Genomic DNA, 26,747 nt, shown 5'->3' with positions numbered 1-26,747 from the left:
GCCGTGGCCGTGTCCTTTGAAACAAGTTGCGAAAAGTGGTAGGTCCAGCACCAAAAGGTGTGGAGCCCACTTGCATTGGACGGGTGTGGGGTTGCTGTCGAAAACGATCAGACGTCAGGCTCCGTCGACCCGTGAAAGACTGCCAGCCAATCTTTTGGGCCTCAGCCCAGTGGACTAGGAGTACGTGGCCCAATTCACCTCGAGTTTCCTTGTCTTCGAGAACATTGTGACGGAATTAATTACACCTTCGATCTCTATAAAAGCCAAGTTTGACCGGAAACTGTGCCATGGAATGAGACTTGGGTTATCGACAGCTTTGCTTTCAAATTGTCTCGAGCTCTGTCGGATTCGGATATCGCACCATTGCAAACACAATGGGGGAGTGTGGATCCGGTAACCAAATCCACACAAAAGCCCCAGCAGAGCAACCGACGTGTGGCTCCCTCGTTATCCACGATCCCTTCGAGGCGGAGGCACGCTATTTTGGCCTCTCTCTCTCTCCTGCTCCCGCTTACTCCACTCTCACTTCTCACTTCTTGGAGAGCTACAGCTCCTCTCCTCGATCGACCGATGGCTTCCTCCATGGCGTCCATCTCCAGATTCTTGCACAAGGAGTGCGGGTTCCAACTGGTGGCTTCTTGCTCTCCTGCTAAGAGGAGGAGTCAGACGCATCTGGGTATGTTTGATCTTTTTATTTTGGTTCCTTTTTCTCGGCGTTCTCTTGATTGGGTTTTGGATGGGGTGGTCATAGCGCTGGGGAGTGGATTTGCGTTGCCTATTGAAGGAAGAGGGCGGAGAGCTGCTGTCGCTTGCTCTATGCCTTCGTCGGATGTCCCTGTTCTGCGGTATGTTCGATGGTATCATTGGTGATTTGTGTTGACTATTTGTGTTATAAGTTGCATGTACTTGAGTAATGGAATCCAAGATTAGAGATGGAAAAAACTAGAGGTTTAAGAAAGATTTAAAAATGTTACGCCAGCTGTTGGCTAATGGAAAGTGCAGCTCGATCCATGCTCCTGCCATTCATTAATTCTGCGTCCATTTCTATTTTCGGGATAGATACATTGTAGAGCGCCAGATAGTATGACTGTAAAGATTTGTGCTCAAGTGATCATGTGTTCATGACATGGAAAGTAGCCTCAACAGAGTGCAGTGATGGGGGTAAAACAGCATCCATCTTGCCTGTCTCCAAAGCTCGCATTGTCTGGAGCCTTGTGAACTGCGGCAGTATTTTAAGTCATACATTTTTTAGTAATAGCAGAATTTGCATGGATACTGTTTCATGTTTGATGCTTTTATTTACTAGACTTGGTGACCCGTCTCTTTTAGTACTTGTTTGCTTATCGATGCTAATGATTAAATTTGAATTTCACAACCCGTCTCATAGCTAATAGTTTTTCCAGGCATCGTCAAGTTCTATGCAAGGCTGAAGCAAATGTTTCTGGGAATGTTCCAGACAATGTTACAGCTGGAATCAGCCAGTATGAAAAAATAGTTGAATTACTTACTACCCTTTTCCCTCTCTGGGTATGGTGTAATATTTATGCTTGAGTTATAAAGTTGCATCTATCTTATTTTTTGGAACACACGTAGTCTCTGTGACAGACGTTGATGTAAAATCCTTCTAATAATGATCTCACTTATTTCAACAGGTTATAATTGGAACAATTATCGGCATATACAAGCCATCTGCGGTAAATTTGTCTTCCTTTCTCACTATTTCTACAATGACCAAATTGTTTCCCTCTATGAAGGTTTTAAATTTTTAATGCTTCATATTCTATTCCATGTCTCTCATGATCATTGATTCAGGTGACATGGTTGGAGACGGATCTTTTCACTCTTGGTTTGGGATTCCTGATGCTTTCCATGGGCCTGACTTTGACATTTGAGGATTTCAGGAGATGTATGAGAAATCCATGGACTGTAAGAAAATACACTCTCTACAGTTCTTCATAGATATCAATATAAATACTTGTTAATATTTATTCTTTCTGTTTACAGGTAGGTGTAGGGTTTCTTGCGCAGTACATAGTCAAACCCTTGTTAGGTTTTGCTATTGCAATGGTATGGCTTTTTATCTCATGAATATCACATTCTGATTTATTATTCTATCCCCACTGTATTTGTTATTTGTACTCATCCAAAAATCGTTTCCATCTACTCTTGACTGCTGAATTTAAAGATTCCTTGTTTCAACCACACTAATAGAAAGGTTTCCATCAAAATTATACATGAAAACCTCTGTCTGATTCTGAGTGAGCATATCACATTCATTGCAAGTTTTAACGTTTAATGAGCATATTGAGTAAGAACTACTTAATTAGCTTTTGCAGCATGTAACACACTAAGTTCCTAGTCATCCTATCAAACAGACTTTTGTTAGTAAGCTGCAGAAGAAAAAAGTAGTGAGGTGATTATAGGGCTTTCAATTAAGTCGTAGAATAACTTTTGTTTTTTCTCAAGCTCCTGGTCTCTCTATTTCTTGGGTAGAAGTATTAGCCAGGACGTAATCTCATCAGTTCTTTTCCTTAAATTTGAAAATGAGGCATTCTTTGTCTCACTAGCAAAGAACTCTAATTGGAGGCTGTATTAAAAATTCGATAGATTTTATCCTACTCTGCAGACTTTGAAGTTATCAGCTCCTCTTGCAACTGGTCTTATTTTAGTCTCATGCTGCCCTGGAGGTCAAGCATCAAATGTTGCAACTTATATATCTAAAGGAAATGTTGCACTCTCAGTTCTTATGACAACGTAAGGTTTTAGTATTATTCTGGATTGTCCCGGCTCTATTGTTTATGCTGCTGTTTGTAATGCTTTATTGCTTTCATGTTTATTCTACTGAAGTTAGGTTAGATTCTGACAATTTTACCTTTTGAAATTCTTTAGTTGTTCAACAATTGGTGCTATAGTGATGACTCCACTCCTTACAAAGTTCCTTGCTGGTCAGCTTGTCCCTGTAGACGCAGCTGTAAGAACATTGTAGTTTCATTTCCTAATACTAGGCAATTTCTTCCATCTGATATTAAAAAGAATTACTTTCTTCTACAGGGGTTGGCCATCAGTACCTTTCAGGTTGTGCTGGTACCAACAATTGTTGGAGGTGCTTGGTTGTCTTATCAAGTTTTCTGGTTTCTGCTTCATTTTTCTTCTATTGGGGCATGCTTGGTTACGAATAAAGAACAATTGGAGTTGAGATAAAATGAAGACTTATTCTGAAATAATGAAATTATTTATTTCAATTTATCTTGGGTGTTTGGTTGCAAAAAGATGGATAAGTGCTGAAATAATGATATGGGATAAGATAGCATTAGGTTGTGGTAGTTGGAACACGGGATAAAAATGATCAAATTGACCTTATTGCTCTTTTAGTTCAATGTAAATAGATATTTGTTAATTCTTCCTTTTTATAGAAAGATAGAAAATAAGTATAAAATTAAATATAATTTGTAATTTTATTTTACAACTATTATACTATCTTCTCATGGCTAATTTTACAACTCTTGGCCAAAAAATAATTTTATTTAATTTATCATAATTTACACAATATAAATATTATCACAAATGGACATCTCATATCAATTTTTTTTTCACTATAAACATGTTCTAATATATTACTAAGTATATTATAGTCATATTATACTATTCAACTTGAATCTAAACTATAATATATCACCATAAAGTACACAAATAAATGAGAGCAAATTGGTCATTTGCTTTTTGGAATAAGTGGGTGAGATATCTAAATTTTTTATCCTAACAAAAACCTGGGATAAAGATATCTAGATTAAAGGGATTTATGACTTTATTCTATTTTCCTATTCCAAAACCTTGTCCCGCATTTGACATGAATTTTTTGGAATAAAGGAGGTTCATTATGGAATAACTCACTTTCCACTCAACCAAACAGCCCCTTATGTAGATGCCATAATTTGTAGTTTTTCCATGGGTATGATGTTCAAAATCTAATCTAGATTTCTTTGCAGTGCTATCACATGAGTATTTCCCGAAGTTCACTGAACGAATCATCACACTCACACCATTGATTGGAGTTATCCTTACAACACTGCTTTGTGCTAGTCCTGTAAGTGTGTAAAATATTAGATTTCCAATTCTATTTTCAGCAATTTGCCATCTTCTTTTGTTGCTTCAAAATAATTCATCTCTTTTATTTCTTCAATGAGTCCTAAATGGTTTTAAAAGAACCACCTTGCAAGCGAACATATTAACAGTTTCCAGAAAAAACTACAGTCTAGTAGCCTTGAATCATTCATTGAGTTTTTCTTCTTTTCAACAATTATGTCAAATCTTCAGAATGCCCTGCAGGATTCTTAGTATTCATTCTTCAGATTTTGGTGGTAGTGGTCTAATTATTCTTTAATTAATTTTTTGTTTTACTTTTGACTGCAAGATTGGGCAAGTGGCTGAAGTACTAAAGACACAGGGAGCACAGCTTATCCTTCCCGTAGCTCTCCTGCATGCTGCTGCTTTTGCTCTTGGCTATTGGGTCTCAAAATTTTCATCTTTTGGTGAATCTACTTCGAGGACTATTTCTATTGAGTGTGGAATGCAGGTGAGATGACCTTATAAAGACTGTATTGACTCATATGACTAAATTTGTGTTTTCATCGATATATTTTATGCATTGAAAATCACTAAAAGAGCACTTTCAAGCTTGAATCTCTTGACAAATAATCGATACCAAGACAAATATCTTTATTCTTTATTAGCATTTATTGTGATTAGAAATTGTAAGGCTGGAACTGCAGTTGTGAGCTACTATTCTATGGCATCATATTTATAGTAGCAAAGCTCTGGTATCTAGAGGCGTCACCTTCTGTGATAGTAAGGTTTGCCACCTTCAGGTCGTGAATAGTTGTAGCACACAACTTCATTAGGGCTTTGTTCTTTCAGAATTTCATCTTTCTTCCTCTTTTTCGCGGACGATTAATAAGCTAGAAATAAGCTGTTTAGGTGTCTTTGTATGTGTGTTTATATATCTATATGTAAAGAAATTCTAATTAGGCTTTTGGAGCTCAAAACTTGAAGGCTTATTGCTACCTGAAGCTACTTGGTCTCTCTGTAAATTTTAAAGCATTCCCCATAACTCTGCTTCAGGTTGGCTAATGCCTATATCTTTTTCCTTATGTTCGTCCATTATTTCTTGATATTCTTTATTCTGGGTTCCTTATCACTTGACTTGCTAAAACACCGAAATTTTCATACTACTTTTGCTCCTTTGGGTCTTATTCCCTTAACTTTCAGCTATAGTAACATTGCATCAAATATCTTGGTTCAGTATACTTTTGCATTTAAATGTTATATGTTCCCCTCCACACGTATGGTCATCGCATCTTATGTTGTTTTTTTATATAATTATTCTTTATTTCTTTTGGTGTTGTTGATGTAATGATGTCTATAACGAGCAGTAGGAGAATGTTTTTACCCTTATGCATAACACTGTTACTGAACCACACATTATGGGGTTTTCATAATTTAGCTACATTTGGTTTTTCGATTTAGTATATAAAACTAAGTGTATATAATTTTATAGTCTATACATATTTTATTATAATAAAGTGCACATAATTTATATATATACGGTTCATACTAAAATTTATTATTGCAAGTCAAAAAATTAAATACATTTAAATTACAAAAGCCCTCGCACATTATCTTGTTTTGTTCACATAAACTACTTTGCTGGATTTCTGGAATCTCTTATTTTCACCTATATATAGGAGATTTTGGAGCAAATACTGATTGGTGCTATAGAAACAACAATATGACTAATGTTATTATTTCTTGTCCTTCAGAGCTCTGCACTTGGTTTTTTACTTGCTCAAAAGCACTTCACAAATCCGCTCGTCGCCGTTCCTTCTGCAGTCAGTGTTGTCTGTATGGCGGTATGTTTTCTTTTTTCTGTCATTCGCTATTTGCCATTTTTGTTTATATAGATTAAGTCTTTATTTGGCTCTTTGGCTCTTTGGCATACTGTACCTAAAAGACAGATTAATTCCTAGTTAGAAAGTCGTCATGGTTTTCCCACTTCTAGACTCTTTTTCTCATATCTTGAGGACTTTATGGAGGGGTTGCTCTTGAGTTACAGGCAACCTTGATTAGCTAACAATTATCGTCTAGTCACATTATCTTTGCTTTTCTTTGCCTGAAGAGTGGAAATGAGATCCATATGGGATCAGAGCACAATGTGTTTAACTTATTGGTAAAGCCCATATCAAGTTCAAGTACTGTGGCCATGATTTGGGCAGTTTGCACTACAATAGTGCAGTGATGCCTATTTGGCGTAAGACTTCTTAGTTGCATGTCCTACCAGGTTATCATGTCACGTTTCTGTCAGATTGGACCATGTTAAAGGTTCATTAAATCCTTGAAATTTGTGATGGATGACCAAATAGTACTTCTCTACACAGTAGCATTTTCTTAAGCAACGCATGCTCTGATGGTGATTATCTCATCTTTTGACAGCTTGGTGGGAGCGCTCTAGCAGTTCTGTGGAGGAACAAGCCTATCCCAGCAAACGACAAGGATGATTTCAAGGAGTGAAACAACCAAGTTGAAACTTCTCCACTCTACTTCGAAAAGACTATAGCCATTTATTGAGAGTCTTTTAGTCAGTAGAAAGCATTTTTAAATCTCCTCTGAATTTTATATAGTCCCCAGTGAACTGTTGAGTTTTTTTTAATTTTAATCTTGTATTTATTTCTTATTCCAGAATAAGGTTATGTTTTCCCTTGAAGGAGGATCACAGAGCTATGTTATGTACTCTAGTTCACATTTTCAGAAGCTAAAAAACAGCCTTAACTTTTGGGAAGTTGCATCTTGAATTATTAACCATCGCCCAAATTTCCATTAGGATGATTTGCATGATTATTCCCTTCTACTATCACATTAGCAAGCATGAACCATATATATTACTCGCAAACGAGTGCTATTTGTGCTAGCTCGGCTTCGTTTATGAAGATAGTGTGCCTCTTTTATGGGTGATGTGTTCTTAATGTATGTTTGCTGATGCGATTCTGATAATTTTTCTAACTACCTACTGTATCGTAAACTCACCAATAAATATATTACGCTACTTCTTTCAAGAATTAAATACAGTGAATGTAAATTGTAGGAATATATATAAGGCTTTAATGAAATTTCACTAGATATTAAGCTAAATATCGAAGGGGAACCGACTATCTCTGTGTCAGGAGTTTTTAACCAAACTAGCCCTCTTTCATGCTGAACTAATCAGAGTTTTTGTCTGATCCTAAAATACTGATATATTCAACGTTTTTATATATATATATATATATATATTCTTTTAACTTAGTCTTTTAGTAATTTAGGAAAAGAGTTGTTTGCGATAAAAATACTGAACTGATTAGTATTTTTAAAAACGCTGATCGATTTAGCGTTTTAAAAACGTTGATCATTTTAGTATTTTTATTATGGCTACAGTGAAATTAGACATTATTTGGTAAATAAGTTTAAGAGATAAAAAATATATATATAATAGAGCTATTTTGGTCAAAAACTCCTGTTTCAAGGTACAAAAAATTATAGATTAAAATTTTTTGCACTAAATAATGATGTTTTTTATGCATCAACAAGTTTCTTCAAATCGACCATTTTGGATAGTAAATAGTAAAATCTGCCATTTGAGGTGGAAAAGTTGTCTATATCTATGATGTATATGCCCCTCTGTCTTTTTCCCCTTTCTAGGGAAATGTATGCTTGTATTTCTAATGGAAGCTAACGCTATTGACCAAAATACCCTTATTTTACCGTACTCAGATAATGCCAGGCTTCACGTAGTATATAGGCACTGTTTGGTCATTTTGGTCTCTCCGCCGCAGACACGGCGTACGATTATATATTGCCCGACGAGAAATCGAAGAAAACATCGGAGCGCCTCAAAAACTCGTGACGTCGATATCACTTTGACCCCATCCTCGATCACCACCATCTATCGACCATCCCCCGTGATCCCTCCCATCGTACTGGTCCCCTTCGCTCTCGCATAAAACTCCCCCCGTGCGGGCGCACGCATGCTAACTTTAAAAAGAACCAATCGGCCGATCTGGTCCGTCCGATCTACGGACCCGCTTCTCTTGATCTTCCACCAATCATTGCGGATGTTGATAGATCGGACGACAAGGGACGTCTCTTCGAGCTGATCGTAGTGACCCCGAAGAATGACCGAATTGACCCTAATTCTTTTATATATCTAATCTCTCGCGTGCCATTTTCGTGTGGCCATTTTCGGTACATCAAGTTGTCTGGAAACTCTTCCAGTTGACGTGACAAATAACTGCACGAATTCTGACACGCTTATATTATTAAATGACGAATTTAGCCCTATTATATATTTTTTTTTTTAAATGATAAGTGTGTTATAGTAATTGTACGAGTTTTGGGCTCTCTGCAGAATATTGTCCTTATTTTATGTAAAACTGCATTGCCTGCTCTGAAACAGTGCTGGGGCACATTTGTCAGAATGAATAAAATATAGATCCTCCCGTGATCATCTGCAAGCTCGATTGTAGGAATTTCTAATGACTGCACCTACTTTGCACCATATTGCTGGCTGGAGTGTACAGGTGACGGGGGCTTTTCAAAGTAAAAGCCTGCTGACCAACTAACTTTAGTTGACAGGTAATCTTTATAGTATTTAGATTGAAGCAATACCTCGGCCATACACAAACTGTAATCTTATTAGAGTAGATGGCTTAAATTGTTTGCCTAAAGTTTGGTAACATTTTTATGTATCTAATGCTGGCCTTTTATCTAATTTATACGTCACTTTCGAGAGCACTTGAATGATAAAAATATAAATAAAAATCTAATTGGCTGACTATTTTAGCTTAGTGTGGCCGAGATCTAATAGCTTCTGACAGATTATTATTAGTTCAAATTCACATAGTTATTAGAGTTAATCTTTAGTAAACTATTTAGTTTAGATCAAAATTTTAAAACTCATTAGCTTATAAGTAGGTTTGAGCTCAACCTGTGAAAGCTCGATCAAACTCAAACTAGTTTGTAAATGATGAGAGTTTGATTTCATTAGAACTATTTTAATTATTATATTAATAAGAAACTTATTTTACTAGCCGGCTCAAAATTTTTAGAATTTTAGTTTAGGAGTATTTGGTTGCTAAATATTAAGAAAAAATATCGCCTTTTAAAACTTCTTACATATTTAGTTGCAAAAAGTAAACTAAATAAATGATTTCCTTGTTTACTAAAATTAAATTCATCTTTTACCTATTACTTCTTTGGTTAAAATAAAATATAATCACTTTACTAAACTCTATTATCTAGATATTAAATGTGTCTTGCGATCATCTTTATATATATAAGCAGGTTAAAAAGAGAAAACAAATTTATTTGTTATGCACAATAAAGTCACTTATTAATATATTTTTTACAACTAAAGATGTTCTACAAATTAATTGAGTGTTTTTATGTCACTTCCTAACAATTAAACACCTTCTTAGAGTAAGAAAGATGCTCAAAGATTAATCCTAATTCAGTTCAAGTGTTATAGAGATGCCGAAAGATCAACTGTCTTTAGAGATCTTTTTTAGATCACCTCTGATCAAAGTCTCTGTAAGACTAAACCCATCTCCCAACCGATGTATTCTGCACCAATCACCACTTTGACTTCTTTGATAAAGACACAGCTCCAGTGGATCACAGTCTTCTTCTCTCTCGTCTAATGGAACTCACGATCTTTTTAGAACTCGACAACATGGCTTGGAAATGGATGATCGAAGAAGAGCCAACATACAGTCATCAGAAAGTGAGAACATATCTACTGAATGTTTTTGCCAACTGAGACATTCTGAGTGCATTACATTAGTTAATTGCTGCTAATGGCTCTGTAATCGTACAATTAGGTGTTTATAAGTGAAGGGCAACATTAGATATTACGAAGGAAAGCAAGTGCATGCTTCTGATGTACGATAAGCTAATTATGATGCCTCCTCGTAGCAGGATGGATACCGAGAAAGCTCTCATGCTCGCCGAATTTATTCCATACGAAATTAATATCTCCAAAAAAGACGGCCAAAAATTGGCCTAATATTCAAACGCCAACAAATCCAGGCCGTCCGATCCAGCGACCTCGATCGATCTGGGACTCTGATATAATGCGTTCGTCAAAATACTAAAGCCGCTTACGAGCCATAATTTTGTGTGGTCAATTTAAGTGAGACCCACCATTGACCGTCAAATAGAATGCTACCGCCGTAGAAGTATTCATCTCTGACGTCGGTTACTTCAGGTAGTGGAAACCAGATACCGGAAACCGGAAACCGGGAACCGGGAACAGCACGCGATAGCGCACACATTTCCTCGGTGTATCGTCGTCGCATGCATCGAGTCCCTTCCAAGCACGCGTCCGCACCGGAGACTCTATATGCGCCCTAAGCGCTGACAGGCTGGCATTCGCTTTCTCGAGCGTCACGCCGTCATCAGACGGTGGAGTTGCGCCAGATCATTCCGGTCGCATAGAGAACTCTATGGGGACAGGGGAGTTGTATAAGCACTCAGTTTTGCTAGTATTTTACGATTTTGTAGAGTTGCAACGGAGTTAAAGGTGAGAGGGGTCGAAGTGGAGATAGATAAATTATCAATCGTCAATTATTTTAGCTATAAATTAACTGGGGGATTCGATGTCCCGCTTCTTTATCTTCTCCCATCTCTCTTTAGTTCTTCTTCCCCCTCCTCTTTACCTCTTTCCCATTCATTTCTAGGGTTTGGGGCAAGGTTTTGGAGAATCGGAGGGGGGGGGGGGGGAGAAAGCTACAAGATTCGCGCTGTTATTTATGGTCTCGAGGTCGCGAGGAGGAGAAACGCGAAAAGAGTTGGTGGGTCTTCGTCTTGGCGTCGGATTCTAGGTGGAGGAAAGAGGAGGAGAGAGAGAAGCAGGGAAGGAAAGGTGGTGGAAGGAATCATGTCGCAGACTAACTGGGAGGCGGATAAGATGTTAGTTGTTTCCCTCTTAGCTTCGGTTACCTGTTGCTTTGTTTAAATATTTGATCTTGATGAGGTTCCTCTTTTTGGTACTTTCCTTTTTTTTGTGGTATTTTTGTTTGATCTTTTGGGCTGTGGAAGACAGGTGACCGGTGATCGTGTTGTTGTTTCTTCCTTAGGGTTTATGTTGGAGATTTCTACGTAAAAAAATGCGATGTTTCTGCTAATTTTGGCTGTTCTTAGTTTGTCTTTGCGATCATGAAATTAGGGTTCGGAAGCTCCGGTATTCCACTCCTTTATTTTGTGTCATTTTGAGGTCGGCAAGCTGGATAAGCGAACTTGACACTTGTTTGGTGGGTAAGAAAGTCATATTTTCGCCGAAAGTTAATCAATGTAGTTTGTATGAAGGATTAGAAACTTCTAGCAAAGATTGATACCGACATCTTCTAGCTCTGAAACTTGTGTTTCTGAGACCCCTCCCCCCCGAAAAAAAAAGATGAGGAATCGGTAGGGATGTTTCTTTTATTCAATGTAAAATCCAAGTCCGGAATTTGGGGTTTTTATCTTTGGTTCTCGGTGACGATTTTTGTTTCACTTTGATGTTTTGGATTTTGCAAAGTCTCTGTTGTTCTCTTTGCCACCATTATATTATAATGCAAGTTAAGAATTTGTCTTCCATTTTGACTCAAATTATAGTTTGATGGTAATAAATTCTAATTTGGTGAGTCCTGCGATCTTTTACATGGTTGATAGCTTCTTTTTTACCTACTTTATTTGAATAGTACTATTTAAGTCATTTTCAGTTGTACTCGTCTCTGAGCTTTTATTAATAATTTTCTCTTTGCTGAGATTAATCTTTGAACTTCTGCAATACGTGGAAAGCAGGTTGGATGTGTACATCTACGACTATTTAGTAAAGAGAAATCTGCAGGCAACTGCAAAGGCCTTTCAAGCTGAAGGGAAGGTCTCCTCTGATCCAGTTGGTAGGTTTAGAAGAAATTTTGATAAATCTCCCTGTATACTATTACCAATCCAAAGTGTCTATGACTATCAGTTCACTTGCTGAAATGATTTATGTTTCAGCGATTGATGCTCCTGGTGGATTTCTCTTTGAATGGTGGTCTGTCTTTTGGGATATTTTTATAGCAAGAACAAATGAGAAGCACTCTGATGTTGCAGCTTCGTACATAGAGGCAAGTTTCTATATTGATGTGTCATTTCTTTTGAACCTAGTGTCATATGCTTTTCCATGCTAACTGGTACTATTGTTAGTTAACTGAAACATTGTGTAAAGGTACAAGTGGTTTGGATAGAGTATCTAATAACTGATATACTGGTTCTTGGGTCCTAGACTCAACTCATAAAAGCAAGGGAGCATCAACAACAGCAGCAACAGCAGCAGCCTCAACAGCAACAGCAGCAGCAGCAACAACAACAACAACAACAAATGCACATGCAACAAATGTTATTACAAAGGCATGCACAGCAGCAGCAGCAGCATCAACAACAACAGCAGCAGCAGCAACAGCAACAACAGCAGCAACAGCAGCAGCGCAGAGATGGCGCTCATCTTTTAAATGGTACTGCAACTGGCCTTGTTGGTAATGATTCTTTATTGCGACAGAGTCCTGGTACTGGTACTGCTAATGCCTTGGCAACGAAGATGTATGAGGAGAGGTTAAAGTTGCCTCTTGAAAGGGATTCTTTGGATGAAGCATCCATGAAGGTACTCCTGTAGACTTAAACATACCGTGCTGAAAATGTCATCATTTCTATAAAATTATTCCTTTACCATAGTATTTCTGCCATTTGAAAACTTCAGTTGCAGCAAAGATATGGCGAAAATGTGGGACAGTTGATGGATCCAAACCATGCTTCATTGTTAAAGTCAACTGCGACTGGACAGCCTTCAGGGTAGGGTCCTAAAGCCACATAAAATATTTATTTTGAAAGTCATGAAAGAATTGTGTTTAGTGGAATTATATTTGTCATCTACGATTAGAAGAGTGCACCCAAAGGAAGCAGCCTGGCCTGCTATTTTAATGCAATTATACTTGTCATCTGTGTGTAGATTATCTGCAGTTAATTTTTCTGCTTGGTTTTTTTTTTTCTGGTTTTGTGTGTTATTCCAAGTTGAACATGTGCTCCGACTGCTGTCTGCGGTATATGTTTGTGCATGTCATCACATTTGTGGTTGGGAATTTATTTGGGCAAGTGCATGTATTCAACTGTTCCTGCAAGTGCATGTCTGCTAGTGTCATGTGGATGTCAGGCTGTATGCACTTGTCTAGAGTGCATGTATATGCTTATTTATTTGTGTCAAAGTGGTGACATATGCTTTTTTTAGGCAAGTTTTGCATGGTGCAAGTGGTGGTTTATCGGGGACTCTGCAACAGGGTCAGGCCAGGAATCAGCCACTTCCTGGTCCAGCACAGGTTAGATTCTACTAATGCAGTATGTTTTCTCTCTTTATTTTTGATCTTGCAAGTTGCTGATGTGATTGATATTATTTGAAGAATATCAAGACTGAGATAAATCCAGTTTTGAACCCTAGAGCTACAGGTCCTGATGGATCATTGATAGGTGTCCCAGGTAGAACTCGTTCAACTTTATCCTCTAGAATTCATTATTCTTACAACCTTTTCTCTTTAATGCTGCATTTGTTTACTGTATTTGTTTTTGGCACTGACATATTTATCACTTGGGAACTAGATATCTTAACCCATTTGTTCAGTAATTTTGCTTACCAATATAAGGTCATATATATTTTTCTTATTTGCTCCTTATTTTATGTAAATTGGAGTTTATAGGCTATTCATGTCCTAGTGGTCCAGGTTGGACATTGATATATAAGTGCAGAAGGTCTGTTACTTTCGCTGAATTTTAGTATATAATTTAGTGGTTAGCATGGGACCCTTTGTTCTTAGCAGTTCATACTATCATATTTTGCAATGGTATCGAAATATTTACTCTAGCTCATAAATATTAGCTGAAAATCTGTGCATCGTGCAGGATCAAATCAGGCTGGAAACAATCTTACTTTGAAAGGATGGCCTCTCACGGTAACTTATAGTTTGATTAGTATAATTCTGGTCATTATTTGGTTTTAATGATTTTTTTTTTCTGTTTGCACTCCCTCTATTGTTTTAATATCTTCATTCTTTTTGTTAGACAGTGAGTTTCTTTTACGTAAGGTACCTCCATGTTCTGTATGCATTTGACATACTGCTGTGATGGAACCTTTAGACTAATCATATTTCTTCATCTTACAAATTAGAGTTGACAAAAATAATCACTATGTAGTTCTTGTTGTTCTGCTTTTCATATGTTACATTCCTGTTAAGTATCAGTTACGCTAAGTCTCTTTTAACCTAAGTTAATTCCATAACTTAATGGAAAATGTGGAGTACTGAAATCTGCATCACTAAAACTTTACTTGTCTTGTGATTACTTATAAAAAATTTGCTTTCTAAGTGGAGTGATTAGTCCTTGACGTGGTATTCTGTGTCCACCTTATGGTTTGTCTGCACAATGCATGTCCTTTCCTTGGTACTTATAGACTATAGCCTTGATTTTAGCCATGTGATAGCACACTTGCTTCCTTTCATAGTTCTGTAGAATTTGGCAGATTTCATTTTCCAGCTGGTCTCTTACTGCACTGTGTTGGCTGTTATAACCTTCCTTTCATTTGAGTTCCTTCTGGATATCAATCTGCTAGTCAATTATGACAATATGTTGACAATGGTAGATTCAGTGGTACCTTACTGTCACGGCAGCACTGGAGTCTCTATGGTGCTCTTTATGTGTTGATTACTTCTCATCAAGGAAGTGCATTAGCCTTGTGTTATGCATGCTTGTGCTTATAATTTTTGAACCCAAATCTAGGCCATATTTATGCATGCAGTACGCAGTTTATGCATTATGCTTGGTTTTGGTGCTGTAAATCCTAATTCAATCATGAGGAGATACCTGTAAATTTTCAATATTATGTGTTTTCCAGTGTTCTATTTTTTTTGTCTTTGTACCTAATAAACATATCTTTGCATCACTTTATAGGGGTTTGACCAGCTTCGCTCAGGAATTCTGCAGCAACAGAAGTCATTTATGCAGTCGCCTCAACCATTTCATCAACTTCAATATCTAAGTCCACATCAACAACAACTTTTAATTCAAGCACAGCAAAACTTGCCATCCCCTACAGCTGGAGATATTGACAGTCGAAGGTTGAGAATGCTTATGAACAATAGGAACATGGTTATTGGGAAGGATGGCCAGGCAAATACTGTTGGCGATGTTATTCCGAATGTCGGATCTCCAATGCCAAGTGCTGGGATGCCTCGAACGGATACAGATATGTTAATAAAGGTGAAAACTTTCCCTCTTTCATTAATTATTTATGATGCTTTCACTATTGAAAATTGTGATTAATCTCTAGAGAAGCTGTAATAATACGCTTGCTGTTAGTTTTGCTTACATTGCTCCAAGATATATGGTTAAAATGTACTTATTTTGCATATACCAATCATCATGGATAATATTTTATAACTAGTACTGAAGTAGTCAAGTTAATTCCTCTATTAGTTTGCAATAATTTCTCAAAGTCAAATGTTGAGTTCTATGAAACTTCTTGTAATATGATGTGCGACTCTCAGAAGTATTGCTTCTAATAATAATTGTTTACTGTTTATGTTATTTTGGTACCTTATAGAATATAGTTTCTCTGATCTGTAGGAGCAACTCAGTAGTCAGTATCACTCCTTAGTGGGAGTTGTGCTAGATGTTAAATGTGAGGACACTCCAGTTTTCTCTTACATGTTAAAATGTGATTGTTGAAGCCTTAGTGAGAATTATTGGAGCATGCTATTTGTCTAAATGTGAAGGCAGTAGATTACACTGAAGGCTAATGGGAAAATGAAGGCAAGAACAAACTAACCAGAGTAAACATATATCAGAACTGTAAATCCTAGACTAACATGGAAAATAAAAGTTCCTCCTGTTACTTTACTTGAAGCTATAGTAGTTTTTATTCCAATGGAATAAGTTTTGATTTTTTAAAGCAACTAGCTCTACATGTACTAATCGCGCACATGTGCAACCAAATTTTGTGCAATTAACTTTTTGAACTTTATCTCTGTGGTGTATTTTTGTGGCCTGGTTTGAACTACCAGTTGTAAGGTGCACATGTCAATATTACTAATACCTTTTTTATGACAATTTTATTTTTGCTTTTTTACAGTTCTCTTCTTATATTGTTGTTTATGTGTAGTAGAAAATTGCTCAGTTACAGCAACAGCAACAGAACAGCAGTCAACAGCAGCAGCTTCAGCAGCATGCTATTTCAAGTCAGCAATCTCAAAGTTCAAATCACCTACTTCAGCAAGAAAAGCCCGGCACGGGAAGTGTGACAGTGGATGGAAGCATGTCAAACTCTTTTAGAGGAACTGATCAGGTTTATATTTATGTCAATTCCTTGTTAAAAGTATTATCTTGAAAGTAAAATTTATTATACAATTTTGCGATTCGAATATTGGTTGTTTCTAATTCATAATCCTCGTTCCATACAACTGATCATCACTTACCATCAGCGCTTGGTTGTTGCTTCTGCCGTTCCAAGTGCTTGAGAATAATCATAGTTCATTTCTTATTTAGTATTATTTAAGATATCTTGATTTTTGGTACCTAAGAAAAGAATTTAAGACATGATTACCAATTATCTTACTGTCTTATCTGATTGTATGAAATGCTGGTGGTGCTTCAATGGCTGCACTATTTGCTTGTTTTCATATTCATATGAGAATCTGTTGGTAGTATTTTCAGGAGCTCTATGAGAGCAACCATGGCAATTATTCTCACTGTTTGGTTGGCCAACTTTGGGACAGCTAGTTAGTACAGGATCGAGTTTATCTGTTCACTTATGATATCAAGAGAACAAGACTTATTTTAAAAAAATCTGATCTAAAGAATCTTTCTTGTACTTCCAATGGTAAGATGTTTCTGGAATCCTACATAATCTACTTGTAACTAATAAACTAAATCATGAAGAAAGCTGTATTATATCGTACTTGTTTGAGAATCTGTATATTAATTTGATCCAAACAATGAAAAACTCTTTTCTTAGAGAAATAATTTTTCTCTGTTTTTTTCATTATGCAGGTTTCAAAGAACCAGACTGGGCGCAAGAGAAAGCAGCCTGTCTCATCTTCTGGGCCGGCAAATAGTTCAGGAACTGCGAACACTGCTGGACCATCTCCGAGCTCTGCTCCCTCAACGCCTTCGACGCACACACCAGGAGATGTGATGTCCATGCCTCAATTGCAGCATAATGGTGGCTCAAGTAAACCTTTGATGACATTCGGTTCTGATGGTACTGGAAGTCTAACATCTCCATCAAACCAGTTGGTAGGTGTCCTGGAATCCAATTGGATATCCTTTTCATCTGGGTGGTGCCTATATGCCAAATCCCATTAGCATTTCCATTTTTGGCAGTTGGTTTGTAAAGATATTGCATTTCAGGCTGACATGGATCGCTTTGTGGAAGATGGATCTTTGGATGACAATGTGGAATCTTTTTTATCTCATGATGATACAGATCCAAGAGATACAATAGGCCGTTGCATGGATGTTGGCAAAGGTGGTGCTTTTCATTTAAATTTCAATGTCTAAGTTTAAATTAGTCTTATCTTATGAGTGCCTATTAATTTGTTTAAGGCTCCTACCTTTACCTGTTTACTATCTTATTGATGACACTACCACTGCTGATTCAGGATTTACATTTAGCGAGATAGCAGTAACTCGAGCAAGTACAAATAAAGTTGTCTGTTGCCATTTCTCTTCTGATGGCAAGCTGCTTGCTACTGGAGGACATGATAAAAAGGTTTGTACTCAAATCTGTTAAGAGTGGATATTGTTTGCTTAACTACCATGAACTAATCATAGAGGTGCTACACTGAATATCTTGGATTGCAGGCTGTTTTATGGTATGCAGATTCCTTGAAGCCAAAGTCTACATTGGAAGAGCATTCCTTACTGATTACTGATGTTCGATTTAGTCCAAGTATGCCTCGTCTTGCTACATCTTCTTTTGACAAAACTGTGAGGGTCTGGGATGCAGATAATGTGAGCATAATTCTTTTCTCATGCATCTTTAAAGTTAAATATCTTCTTGCATTCTCTTCTTTTCCAAATGTTTATTCTCTGTTAATTTTTGCTTCTGAACAGACCATGCTGTGACCTATCTATAAATTTGAAAATAGTAATAGCTGGCCATATTTACAAAATTTAACTATTTAATGCAATAATTTAAGTTCTAAGTTGTAACCTCGTCTTCTGGAGGTAAATAATTTGTCCTGTATTCTTTTGCCCTGTTAACTCTTCAAATATAATAATTTATCTCATATACCATGTAATATCAGGAATAAGAATGATTTGTCGTTTTCCTTTAGTTCTTAATTTCTATACATGTTATTAGATAATAAGTTAAAAAAGTATAGCTTAAAGTAGTCGAAAACATAATCATAGGACTAAGATGTTTTGAATTTGTTATTTTCTTGCTAGTTGGAAGTTTCTGCTTTTTTATTTTTCTAACTACTGTTGAAACTAAAGCATCTTAAACAGGGAATTCTGTGACTTGATCTGTATTTATAAACTGCAGATATTAGTATCTTTACTAATTTATCTGGAAATTTATGTTTTTCTCCTTTTCTGATGGACGGGAATGTAATACTTTATTACTTCATTAAGTGCACTTCTGACTAAATGAAAGTATCTGCAGCCAGGCTATTCACTCCGTACTTTTACTGGGCATTCTGCATCTGTCATGTCTCTTGACTTCCACCCAAATAAGGAAGATCTGATTTGCTCATGTGACGGCGATGGAGAATTGCGTTACTGGAGCATAAATAATGGTAGCTGTGCTAGAGTTTTTAAGGTACACAATTCTTCTTTGTAATATGTGAATTTGTATACAAATTATTCTCTCTTTAAATGTTAAAAACTTTGGTATAATATCTAGATTGTTTTTTCTGTAATAATCAATACAGACTGTTATATCATTTGTTAACGTTTCAATGTGCTGCCAGGGCGGCACAACACAACTCAGATTTCAACCTCGTCAGGGTAGGTATCTTGCGGCTGCAGCTGACACTACCATATCCATACTAGATGTGGAGACACAGGCCTGCAGGCATTCACTACAGGTTGGTTTTGTTACACTATCAGATTGTATAGACCTGAAGCAGGTTGCAGGTTGCTTTCTAGCTGTAAGTTTTATAATCATAGCCAATGAAAGTGATATCACTAGGCTCTTAATCGGAATAATTTCTCATGTTGGTACCTCTTATTTTAATGATGTTAATAGGAAGTGTGTAATTGCAAACCAACTCTTATAGGGCTATCCAGTATAGTTTTTGGGCTAGATAAAAGTTTATTCGATAATACAAAGAAAAAATTTATGTCAAATATCTTTGCAGTTTTATGCAACCTAAAATGGAAATGGGTTTTGATCATGGTTAATTTCAACCCAGACAGAATGGTACAGGCTGAAACTTTTGTTACTGTATACATGTTTGGCTGTTTGCTGATCCTTTTTATTTGCGTAATCTGCTCCTCCTGCCTTCATTCTTGGTTATAAAAAATATAATTTGATTGGCAACGCCTTAATAAGTTTGCCATCACTATAAACAAATTGGTAGTAACAATGAGCTCCAATACTTTGTACTAATTGATTCTTTCAGTGTTATCATTTTTCTTCTGGTTCTCCCTTTGATTAAAAATCTATTGTGGACCTGACTTGCAACTCTCAGAATGTTAAAATCTAATTTTCTGGTTCTTCTGGTTCTTCTGGTTTTTCTTTCTCTTTCATAATCCTATGTTATAATCCTTATTTCTGCAATACCAAGATGTGTATGTATATGACAACTGCATCATTTATACTGTATATATTCGACTTCTGAATGGAATTACGAGTTCCATGTGGCGATTACTATTTAAGGAGATACTCTGTAACTTTGTCCATTCATTTGATTGCTTGTGTATCTTTTTCCCAAATGTACTTGGATATTAAATTTTTAATTGGAAGAATCTTGATGTTCAATCTTGATGTTCAATCTTTCATTGGTGGCAAAATTCAGGGGCACACTAAGCGTGTTGATTCGGTTTGTTGGGATCCTTCTGGTGAGTATCTAGCTTCTGTCAGTGAAGATTCTGTCAGGGTGTGGTCACTTCGGTCCGGCAGCGAAGGAGAATGTATGCATGAGTTGAGTTGCAGTGGAAACAAGTTTCACTCGTGTGTTTTCCACCCCACATATCCATCTTTGCTTGTTATCGGTTGTTACCAGGCAAGTTTCTGCACTTTATCAATTGTGGAATATCATACAAGACAGACCATGATTGGGATGTCGAACATGCTTCTTAGTGTAGATATTATATTATTATACCAAGTTGAAATCCTGGTTTCAACTTGTGGTGGTTAGATTTTTGAAGCATTAGGAAGTGAATGAAAAGTTGAGGTTGCAGTTGACATCTGGAGATAAAAGTGGGAATGGTTTGTCAACTTGGAATTGCCAGTCCAATTTGCATGCTAATCTGATTGATGCAACTTTTCTCAGAATATTGACAATAGCAGTATGTGATCTATATGACATGCACATTTAGTTCTCTATTGGCAGCATGTTTACTTCTTACATAATGGTAAGGAAAAATATTACTAATGAAACTATAAGCCTGATCAAGAATATTATATGAAGTAGAGGAGGCTTAAAATATTATAGAATAACCAGAGTGAGGGTTGTACATAAACTGTTCGATGGTTGCATACTAGGAATGTACAAGTGGAGAAAAAACAAGAATGACGATTGGTGGCATCTTTAATTTGTTTGCGAATTAGTAGTCAGTGACATTCTTTATTGCATTTTCAACTATTGGAGGTTTCAAGGTCCTCAAGTTGGTAGATCACAAAACTATGATTAGATGTTATGAGCCAGACAAGTACAAGGTGTTAAAGTACAGGTCAGACAACATGTGGTAATGATGTCTGTTGTTAATATGATAGTAATGGATGAGTATTACTGAAGGGCATATGATTTTTAAAGGGCATAATTTCATTGCATGCTTTTTCTGTGTAAAAAGTAAAAGAGTCTTATTGGTTTTCCTATTTCTGCTTTAAGGATGCTCCCAGTCCCACATTTATTGGAAAGACGCTTGTCTGATACTGATTGGTATCACTTTTATATTGTGAACAACTAGCACAATGATCAATCTCCAGTCTCAGAACTTCGGTTAAAGTTGAACAGCCTTTACTAGTGAAATCACCTTTGTATGCATAGATATATCTTGGATAATTAATATCTGTATCTACAAGTAACCTTAGTATCAGTCAGTTTCTTTCCTACATTTCTTTCCCTTTTTTATTCTTTTAAACATCTTATCCTATGTGTAACCAAAGCTTCTAATAATCAGTCTTTTCAAGTCCTTTTTTAATTATGAAGTGGTTAGGATGAGGTTACTCTTGAATACTCAGCAGTATTCTTAAAATATATACTGTCATCTACTCTTTAATATCCCTATGATATTTATTACTGTTCTTTATCCCTGCCCCCCTGCTCACTGTAGTGATTGTTATTATGCAGTCTCTGGAACTCTGGGACATGACTGAAAACAAGACCATGACCCTTGCTGCACATGACGGCTTAATAGCAGCTCTTGCAGTGTCAAATGTAACAGGTTTAGTTGCTTCTGCAAGTCATGATAGGTCTGTCAAGCTCTGGAAGTAACTTCTTTCCGAGCAAAGATATCAAGTGTTGTCTGGGCTACTGGTCAATGTCCAACATCTTTTGGTCTGTTTTGATTGCTGTATGGTTTGCGTAAGGAGGAAAAAAAAAAGGTCTGTAGCCCCAGATGGCGGTCAACATTACAGTAAATTGTTACTCTTAACCTTGTTTTTTTTTCCTTCCTGCCTCTTAAGCTCATATGTTTTGCTAAAAGTTGATACCCATATGGTGATTGTATTCTGCTTACACGACAAGCCTTCACTCACAAGTCTGTATATACCCTTGCAGATCTGTAGACATTTACAGTCTTTATATATCCTCCCCGCTTGTTATTTACTTGCCCATTATGGTCATTGATGTTTCATACTGTGGGGTATTGTTTTCTTCAATGTATTTCGTTGAAATTGTTTTAAAGTCCATGCCACTGCTGTGCTGGTATGAAGCTTAGGCCCCAGGTTATAAACTGTTTGCATTCCTAGTTCTTATATTGCACAATTTGTGGTGTTCTGAGGACGCATTTATGGATTCGACTCGTATCTGATATGTAACGCGGAGTACAGATCCGAAACTTGGAGAATAAACTAAGGTCACTAAATTCCAGGTTTAATTATCGAAGGCTACCAATCCGTCTTGATGCAAGACATTTGTTGATCATGAGCAAATTATTTATAAGAGTTACGGCATGATACTCTGCTAGCTTTTATTTCTGAGTTTTTGGCTAGTCTGACTAGTGTTGTTCCAATTTATTTTTATCGAAGTAGATTACTCTTCACTTATTATTAAATGAGATTTAATTAATTAATATTTTATTTTTAAATAAAAACAATAATTAATTTAGCTTTTTGTCTGATTCTAAAATATAAACTGATCAGTGTTTTTTATATAAGAAAAAAAAATGCCTAGCGATAAATGATCAACGTTTTTAAAAATACTAATTAGTTTAATATTTTTGTTAGAACTATAAAATTAAACTCCATTTAATAATAATTTAAAAAATAATTTGATTCGGTAAAAATAAAATAAAAAATAGGTCTAGTTTAGTCAAAGACTCTTCAAATTTATATCGATTCCTCGTTCAACGTTGCAAGAACAATTTTACGCACTGCATACGTTATAGACATATAAATAAAAAACGTACTCATCAATAAAACATGAGACAAAAAGGGAACAACGCTCCGAATGGACGCAGTAAGTTTGAAAAAAGTACAATGTCTAGGTAATATACACAAGACAGATGAACTGTGTACTTTGTGAAATTGTCGACAATCATGGTATAAAAGAACAAACTAAAAGTAACCTTATTGTTGAATCTGAGAATACAATGTGCAACAAGTAATCTTTGGAAGCACAGTGTCTGCTACTCTGATAAATACTGTTTCCCAATACCTGTGTTGTTGTCATCTATTCATATACATAATTACATAAACACCATAAAGAAAACAAGATAAAAGCTATCAAAATTGAAAAACTTACCACCCCTAATTGTACAGGTTAGCAAACTCCCAAGTTAAGCAGACCAGGGAAGCAACTCTTCCTCTGTCTTCAGTGTAACTTCACATTAACTTCAATCATATCATCATCCTCCAACGCCAGATCCTTTGGTGTTGCAGTTGGGCTAACTTTATCCCCATCAAAACAGAATACCAAATCTTCTGGCTTAAGCTTGACCTTCTCAGCATACAATTTGAAGAGTTTCTCGAAGCTGTCATCCTGCAGGCCAAACAGATTCCACAAGATAATAAAGATGCTGTAGTTCACAAACTGCAAGAGATTTAAAGTGATGCATACACCAATATTAATTATTTAAAGGTAATGGAAATGATCATAAACTTATTTGATGATCAACATAAGCATGGTGTTCATGATCGGAAGAAGCTTTGTGAACATCATGAACATAATTTAAGCTTCCTACCAGTAGATGATATAGATATTTATCCTACAGCATTTAGCATGAAAATGTCATATATTGAATCTTAAAACACATCCAAATCGGTGAACCATCATCAAGTAGCTGCATTTCAAAATCTTCATGTCCAGCATGGCAACTTTAATCAAGTATTTAGTCATGCATGTACTGCTAAGTATATTATAGACGCATAGGAATATGGGTAAGGACTGCATATATCTTCCCTCAGAACCTGAATAGGTGGGAGGTTTGGGCAACCACTAAATGTTTCTACACTTGCAACTAGCAGGATACCAAGGATAGCCTTTTATTGCATGAATGTTGTCAAATGTGTCAACAAGGGAGAACAGTTTAGTTCATATGATGCCAATAAAAAGTTGAGATCTTCTCCCACTATGGACAGAATATCACGAGCCCTTCTATGTGCATGACTCACAAAAATATAGAATCCATTGTATTTAAGATGAGTGCTCAAAGTACTACCGCATATATCCGGAACTGTTTCTGCCCATCAGTGTCTTGAATAGATATAACAATTTTTTGTCTTTCAACTTTTGGTTTTGATGGCATGTCCAGAATTACTTCTTCAGCAGGTTTCCGGGCTCTGTCAAGTTCTTTTCGGGCAGTTTCCACCAAATCTTTCAATACATCTTGAGCTGATCGAGCAAATGAGGCCAACTCCTGCTTCTTTAATCTACATACAAGAAACATGATGATCAGCTAACAACAATAACAAAGCCTTTGGTCCAATTATTTGGAATCGGTGGCTAATATCATTATGAAATGTAGAAAGATACGAGAAAATTATTTTGTTTGTCCTGAACCTTGCTTGTAGTATCTAATCTGTAAGAAGTTTCACAAAAAGAAAGTAAAAATATAAAAATAAAAAGAAGGTACCACAAACAACTAATGAAGATGATAATCATGTCATCTCAGAAAGTTCTTTTATATAAATTGTGAAATACCAATGATATTCTTACATATTGTCACAACTCATCATTTCTATTTACATTTAGACATACATGCATGCTAATTATTTCAAGATAACTGTCCATGAATTGGAGATAAGCTGTTTCAGATAGTTTTCTACCTTTTTCTAATCAGTAGTGAATGCTGCTCACTGGAAACCATGACTATCAAAACATATATTGGATACTTAACGGGTGAGTCAAGAAGGTTTCACTACCTTCATCTAGGTTCTGTTATCAGTTTATTAAGGATAAATCAAGTACAAGTTGAAAAGTTCATGAAGTTTCAAAGCTTTCCCTTAATTACTCTAATTTTGGGTTTCCAAATACTATAATAGCAGAATTATCTTAACTAAAAGACCTGAGATTCATTAAATGGAAGATGGGGGGATTAGGGTTCTACAGAGAGTCAAAGGGAAATCAGAAATTACGTATGATTTGTCAGCACTGAGCATTTAATGGATAATGACTATATTCAAATTTTTTTAGGTTATTTCTCCTTTCACCCATCTTCTTATATCCTTTTAACTCTCTCCTCTAATTCCCTTCCTCCTAGTGGTCCTCAACTAACTGCTAGAATGAGATGTTCTATAAATTGCATAGTGACCGATCCTACAATTATCCAGCATGTAATCTTAAGGCCTAGCACATCCCCAAGGTTACGTCAAATTAGCCAATGATTGAACAATGGCAAAAAATGGTCTCTGACAAGTTACACCCCAAGGGTGTATGAAAGATAAGATAATCCAAGTGCTGTAACAGTTGCTCAACGCCAAATGAGCAGCAAAATAACAGAAAGCCAAGTACATTATCATATATATATATATATATATCCTCGAATCATATACAACAACTATACAAGCATAAACAATTATATCAAAGACCATTATGAACAATAGGTAACGAGGGAAGATTTCAAACTCCAACTATTTAGACAGCAAGATATCCGCACCAAAAACTAAGGCATGTGAAGTACCTCAACTCCTGTAAAGTCTTATCCTCCAATTCCAATCCGGCATTGTGAACCTTAGGCGGTGGAGGAGGCAACCAATCATCCTCGTCTTCTACCTTCTTCTGACCCTTACCTTCATCTAAAACAACCACATCCTCACAGTCTACCTTCCCATTTCCCTTCCCCTTCCGATCATCCAATTTTAAATCAGAAACGTCAATCTAAATATATACAACGATTGGCACCAAAACCCTAAGTAGGACAAAATTAGGGGAAAAAACTCACCCCCGCATCGGACATCTTCCTCCGCTTGCAATTCGCAAAGATTGGAGACTTCTCCAAGTCGCTATCTGCGGATCGAACCCTAGAGATGAAAAGAACAGCAATAAGAAATAACTGTAAGTAATATTACCATCGAAGGAGAAGAAATTCTCGGGCTGGACGCGGCTGTAGTCGAAGAGCGGCTCGAGCTCCTCTGTGGGTTCCTCCTGTGGACAAGAATCGAGAAGGTGGAAACCCTAGAAAATCTTAAACAAATGGAAGAGAGAGATGGGAGGGTTTTACGAACCATATCGAGATCGATGGAGATGAAGGGTTTTGACGTGTAAGGATTCGAAGGTGGCGTGGAGTCCCTCAAGCTGTTTGCTATTTGCGAAGAGGTATCGGAACGGCGATGAGAGGAGAGGAGAGGAGAGGAGAGAGAACTCGAATTGGGAGTACCGCGCGGTTTATCCACCGACGACTACGAGGATGCTTATTTATTTGGATCTGGATTTAGATAGTAGATTCGAACCCGTACCCTACGTTCTTACGAATTTATGATCCACACCTTATCTATTCCAGTATTTATATTTTGGGCTCGAAGTGTTAATTCTGAAAGGATAGGGTGTGAAATATAATGATCCCTACTACTGAACTGTATTCCAGTCTCATAATTACATAAGGACTCTGTGCCTACCATGCATTTTTATGATCTATATTCAAAACACTTTTATATCATTCTATTTATCTATCCACAATCGAGAATAAGATCAAAATAAGTGGTTTATAACTGATAATAATTTTAAGAATGTCAACTAGCCTAATATGCAGTGAAACATTATGTGTACAGGAGTATATGAAAAAAGATTGAAAAAAAGAAGAAGAGATGTAATCTTCTTTTCTTGCTTTCC

General features: G+C 36.5%; 3 protein-coding genes across 8 annotated transcripts; 2 read left to right on the top strand and 1 right to left on the bottom strand.

Annotated features, from left to right (window-relative positions):
- Nucleotides 1–293: 293 nt before the first annotated feature.
- LOC140797675 (probable sodium/metabolite cotransporter BASS2, chloroplastic) lies at nucleotides 294–6,832 on the top strand. Its single transcript, XM_073151303.1, has 13 exons — nucleotides 294–676; nucleotides 752–845; nucleotides 1,404–1,527; nucleotides 1,653–1,694; nucleotides 1,813–1,926; nucleotides 2,005–2,067; nucleotides 2,627–2,754; nucleotides 2,890–2,971; nucleotides 3,052–3,103; nucleotides 3,987–4,084; nucleotides 4,412–4,573; nucleotides 5,817–5,906; nucleotides 6,487–6,832. The coding sequence occupies exons 1-13, from the start codon at nucleotides 571–573 to the stop codon at nucleotides 6,562–6,564; spliced, it is 1,233 nt and encodes a 410-aa protein (XP_073007404.1). The 5' UTR covers nucleotides 294–570; the 3' UTR covers nucleotides 6,565–6,832.
- Nucleotides 6,833–10,635: 3,803 nt separating this feature from the next.
- On the top strand, nucleotides 10,636–22,093 carry LOC140797469 (transcriptional corepressor LEUNIG). Of its 2 annotated transcripts, none has more exons than XM_073150914.1 (18): nucleotides 10,636–10,995; nucleotides 11,869–11,966; nucleotides 12,067–12,176; nucleotides 12,335–12,709; nucleotides 12,806–12,897; nucleotides 13,331–13,418; nucleotides 13,500–13,575; nucleotides 13,996–14,045; nucleotides 15,040–15,348; nucleotides 16,253–16,432; nucleotides 17,137–17,382; nucleotides 17,497–17,614; nucleotides 17,748–17,857; nucleotides 17,950–18,099; nucleotides 18,755–18,910; nucleotides 19,062–19,178; nucleotides 20,112–20,318; nucleotides 21,609–22,093. In XM_073150914.1, the coding sequence occupies exons 1-18, from the start codon at nucleotides 10,964–10,966 to the stop codon at nucleotides 21,750–21,752; spliced, it is 2,658 nt and encodes an 885-aa protein (XP_073007015.1). In that variant the 5' UTR covers nucleotides 10,636–10,963; the 3' UTR covers nucleotides 21,753–22,093. The 2 variants fall into 2 exon arrangements, with proteins under 2 accessions (XP_073007015.1, XP_073007016.1); XM_073150915.1 differs by having other exon boundaries at nucleotides 10,675–10,995; nucleotides 12,812–12,897.
- An 820-nt stretch (nucleotides 22,094–22,913) lies between these two features.
- On the bottom strand, nucleotides 22,914–26,480 carry LOC140797538 (uncharacterized). Of its 5 annotated transcripts, none has more exons than XR_012110680.1 (7): nucleotides 26,144–26,480; nucleotides 25,988–26,063; nucleotides 25,861–25,925; nucleotides 25,600–25,760; nucleotides 24,139–24,349; nucleotides 23,223–23,459; nucleotides 22,914–23,135 (listed from the first exon to the last, which is right to left on the bottom strand). XR_012110680.1 is itself a non-coding variant. In XM_073151082.1 (6 exons), the coding sequence occupies exons 1-6, from the start codon at nucleotides 26,144–26,146 to the stop codon at nucleotides 23,292–23,294; spliced, it is 684 nt and encodes a 227-aa protein (XP_073007183.1). In that variant the 5' UTR covers nucleotides 26,147–26,319; the 3' UTR covers nucleotides 22,914–23,291. The 5 variants fall into 5 exon arrangements, 2 of the variants coding, with proteins under 2 accessions (XP_073007183.1, XP_073007184.1); XR_012110681.1 differs by having other exon boundaries at nucleotides 22,914–23,150; nucleotides 26,144–26,320; XR_012110682.1 differs by having other exon boundaries at nucleotides 25,861–25,939; nucleotides 26,144–26,318.
- Nucleotides 26,481–26,747: the final 267 nt, after the last annotated feature.

Source organism: Typha latifolia, chromosome 11 (genome assembly GCF_019914945.1).
Source record: "Typha latifolia isolate L0001 chromosome 11, TyphaL0001v2, whole genome shotgun sequence".
Taxonomy (NCBI): Eukaryota; Viridiplantae; Streptophyta; class Magnoliopsida; order Poales; family Typhaceae; genus Typha; species Typha latifolia.
The sequence above is the reverse complement of the archived record's forward strand: the minus strand, read 5'-3'. Positions and strand labels throughout refer to the sequence as shown.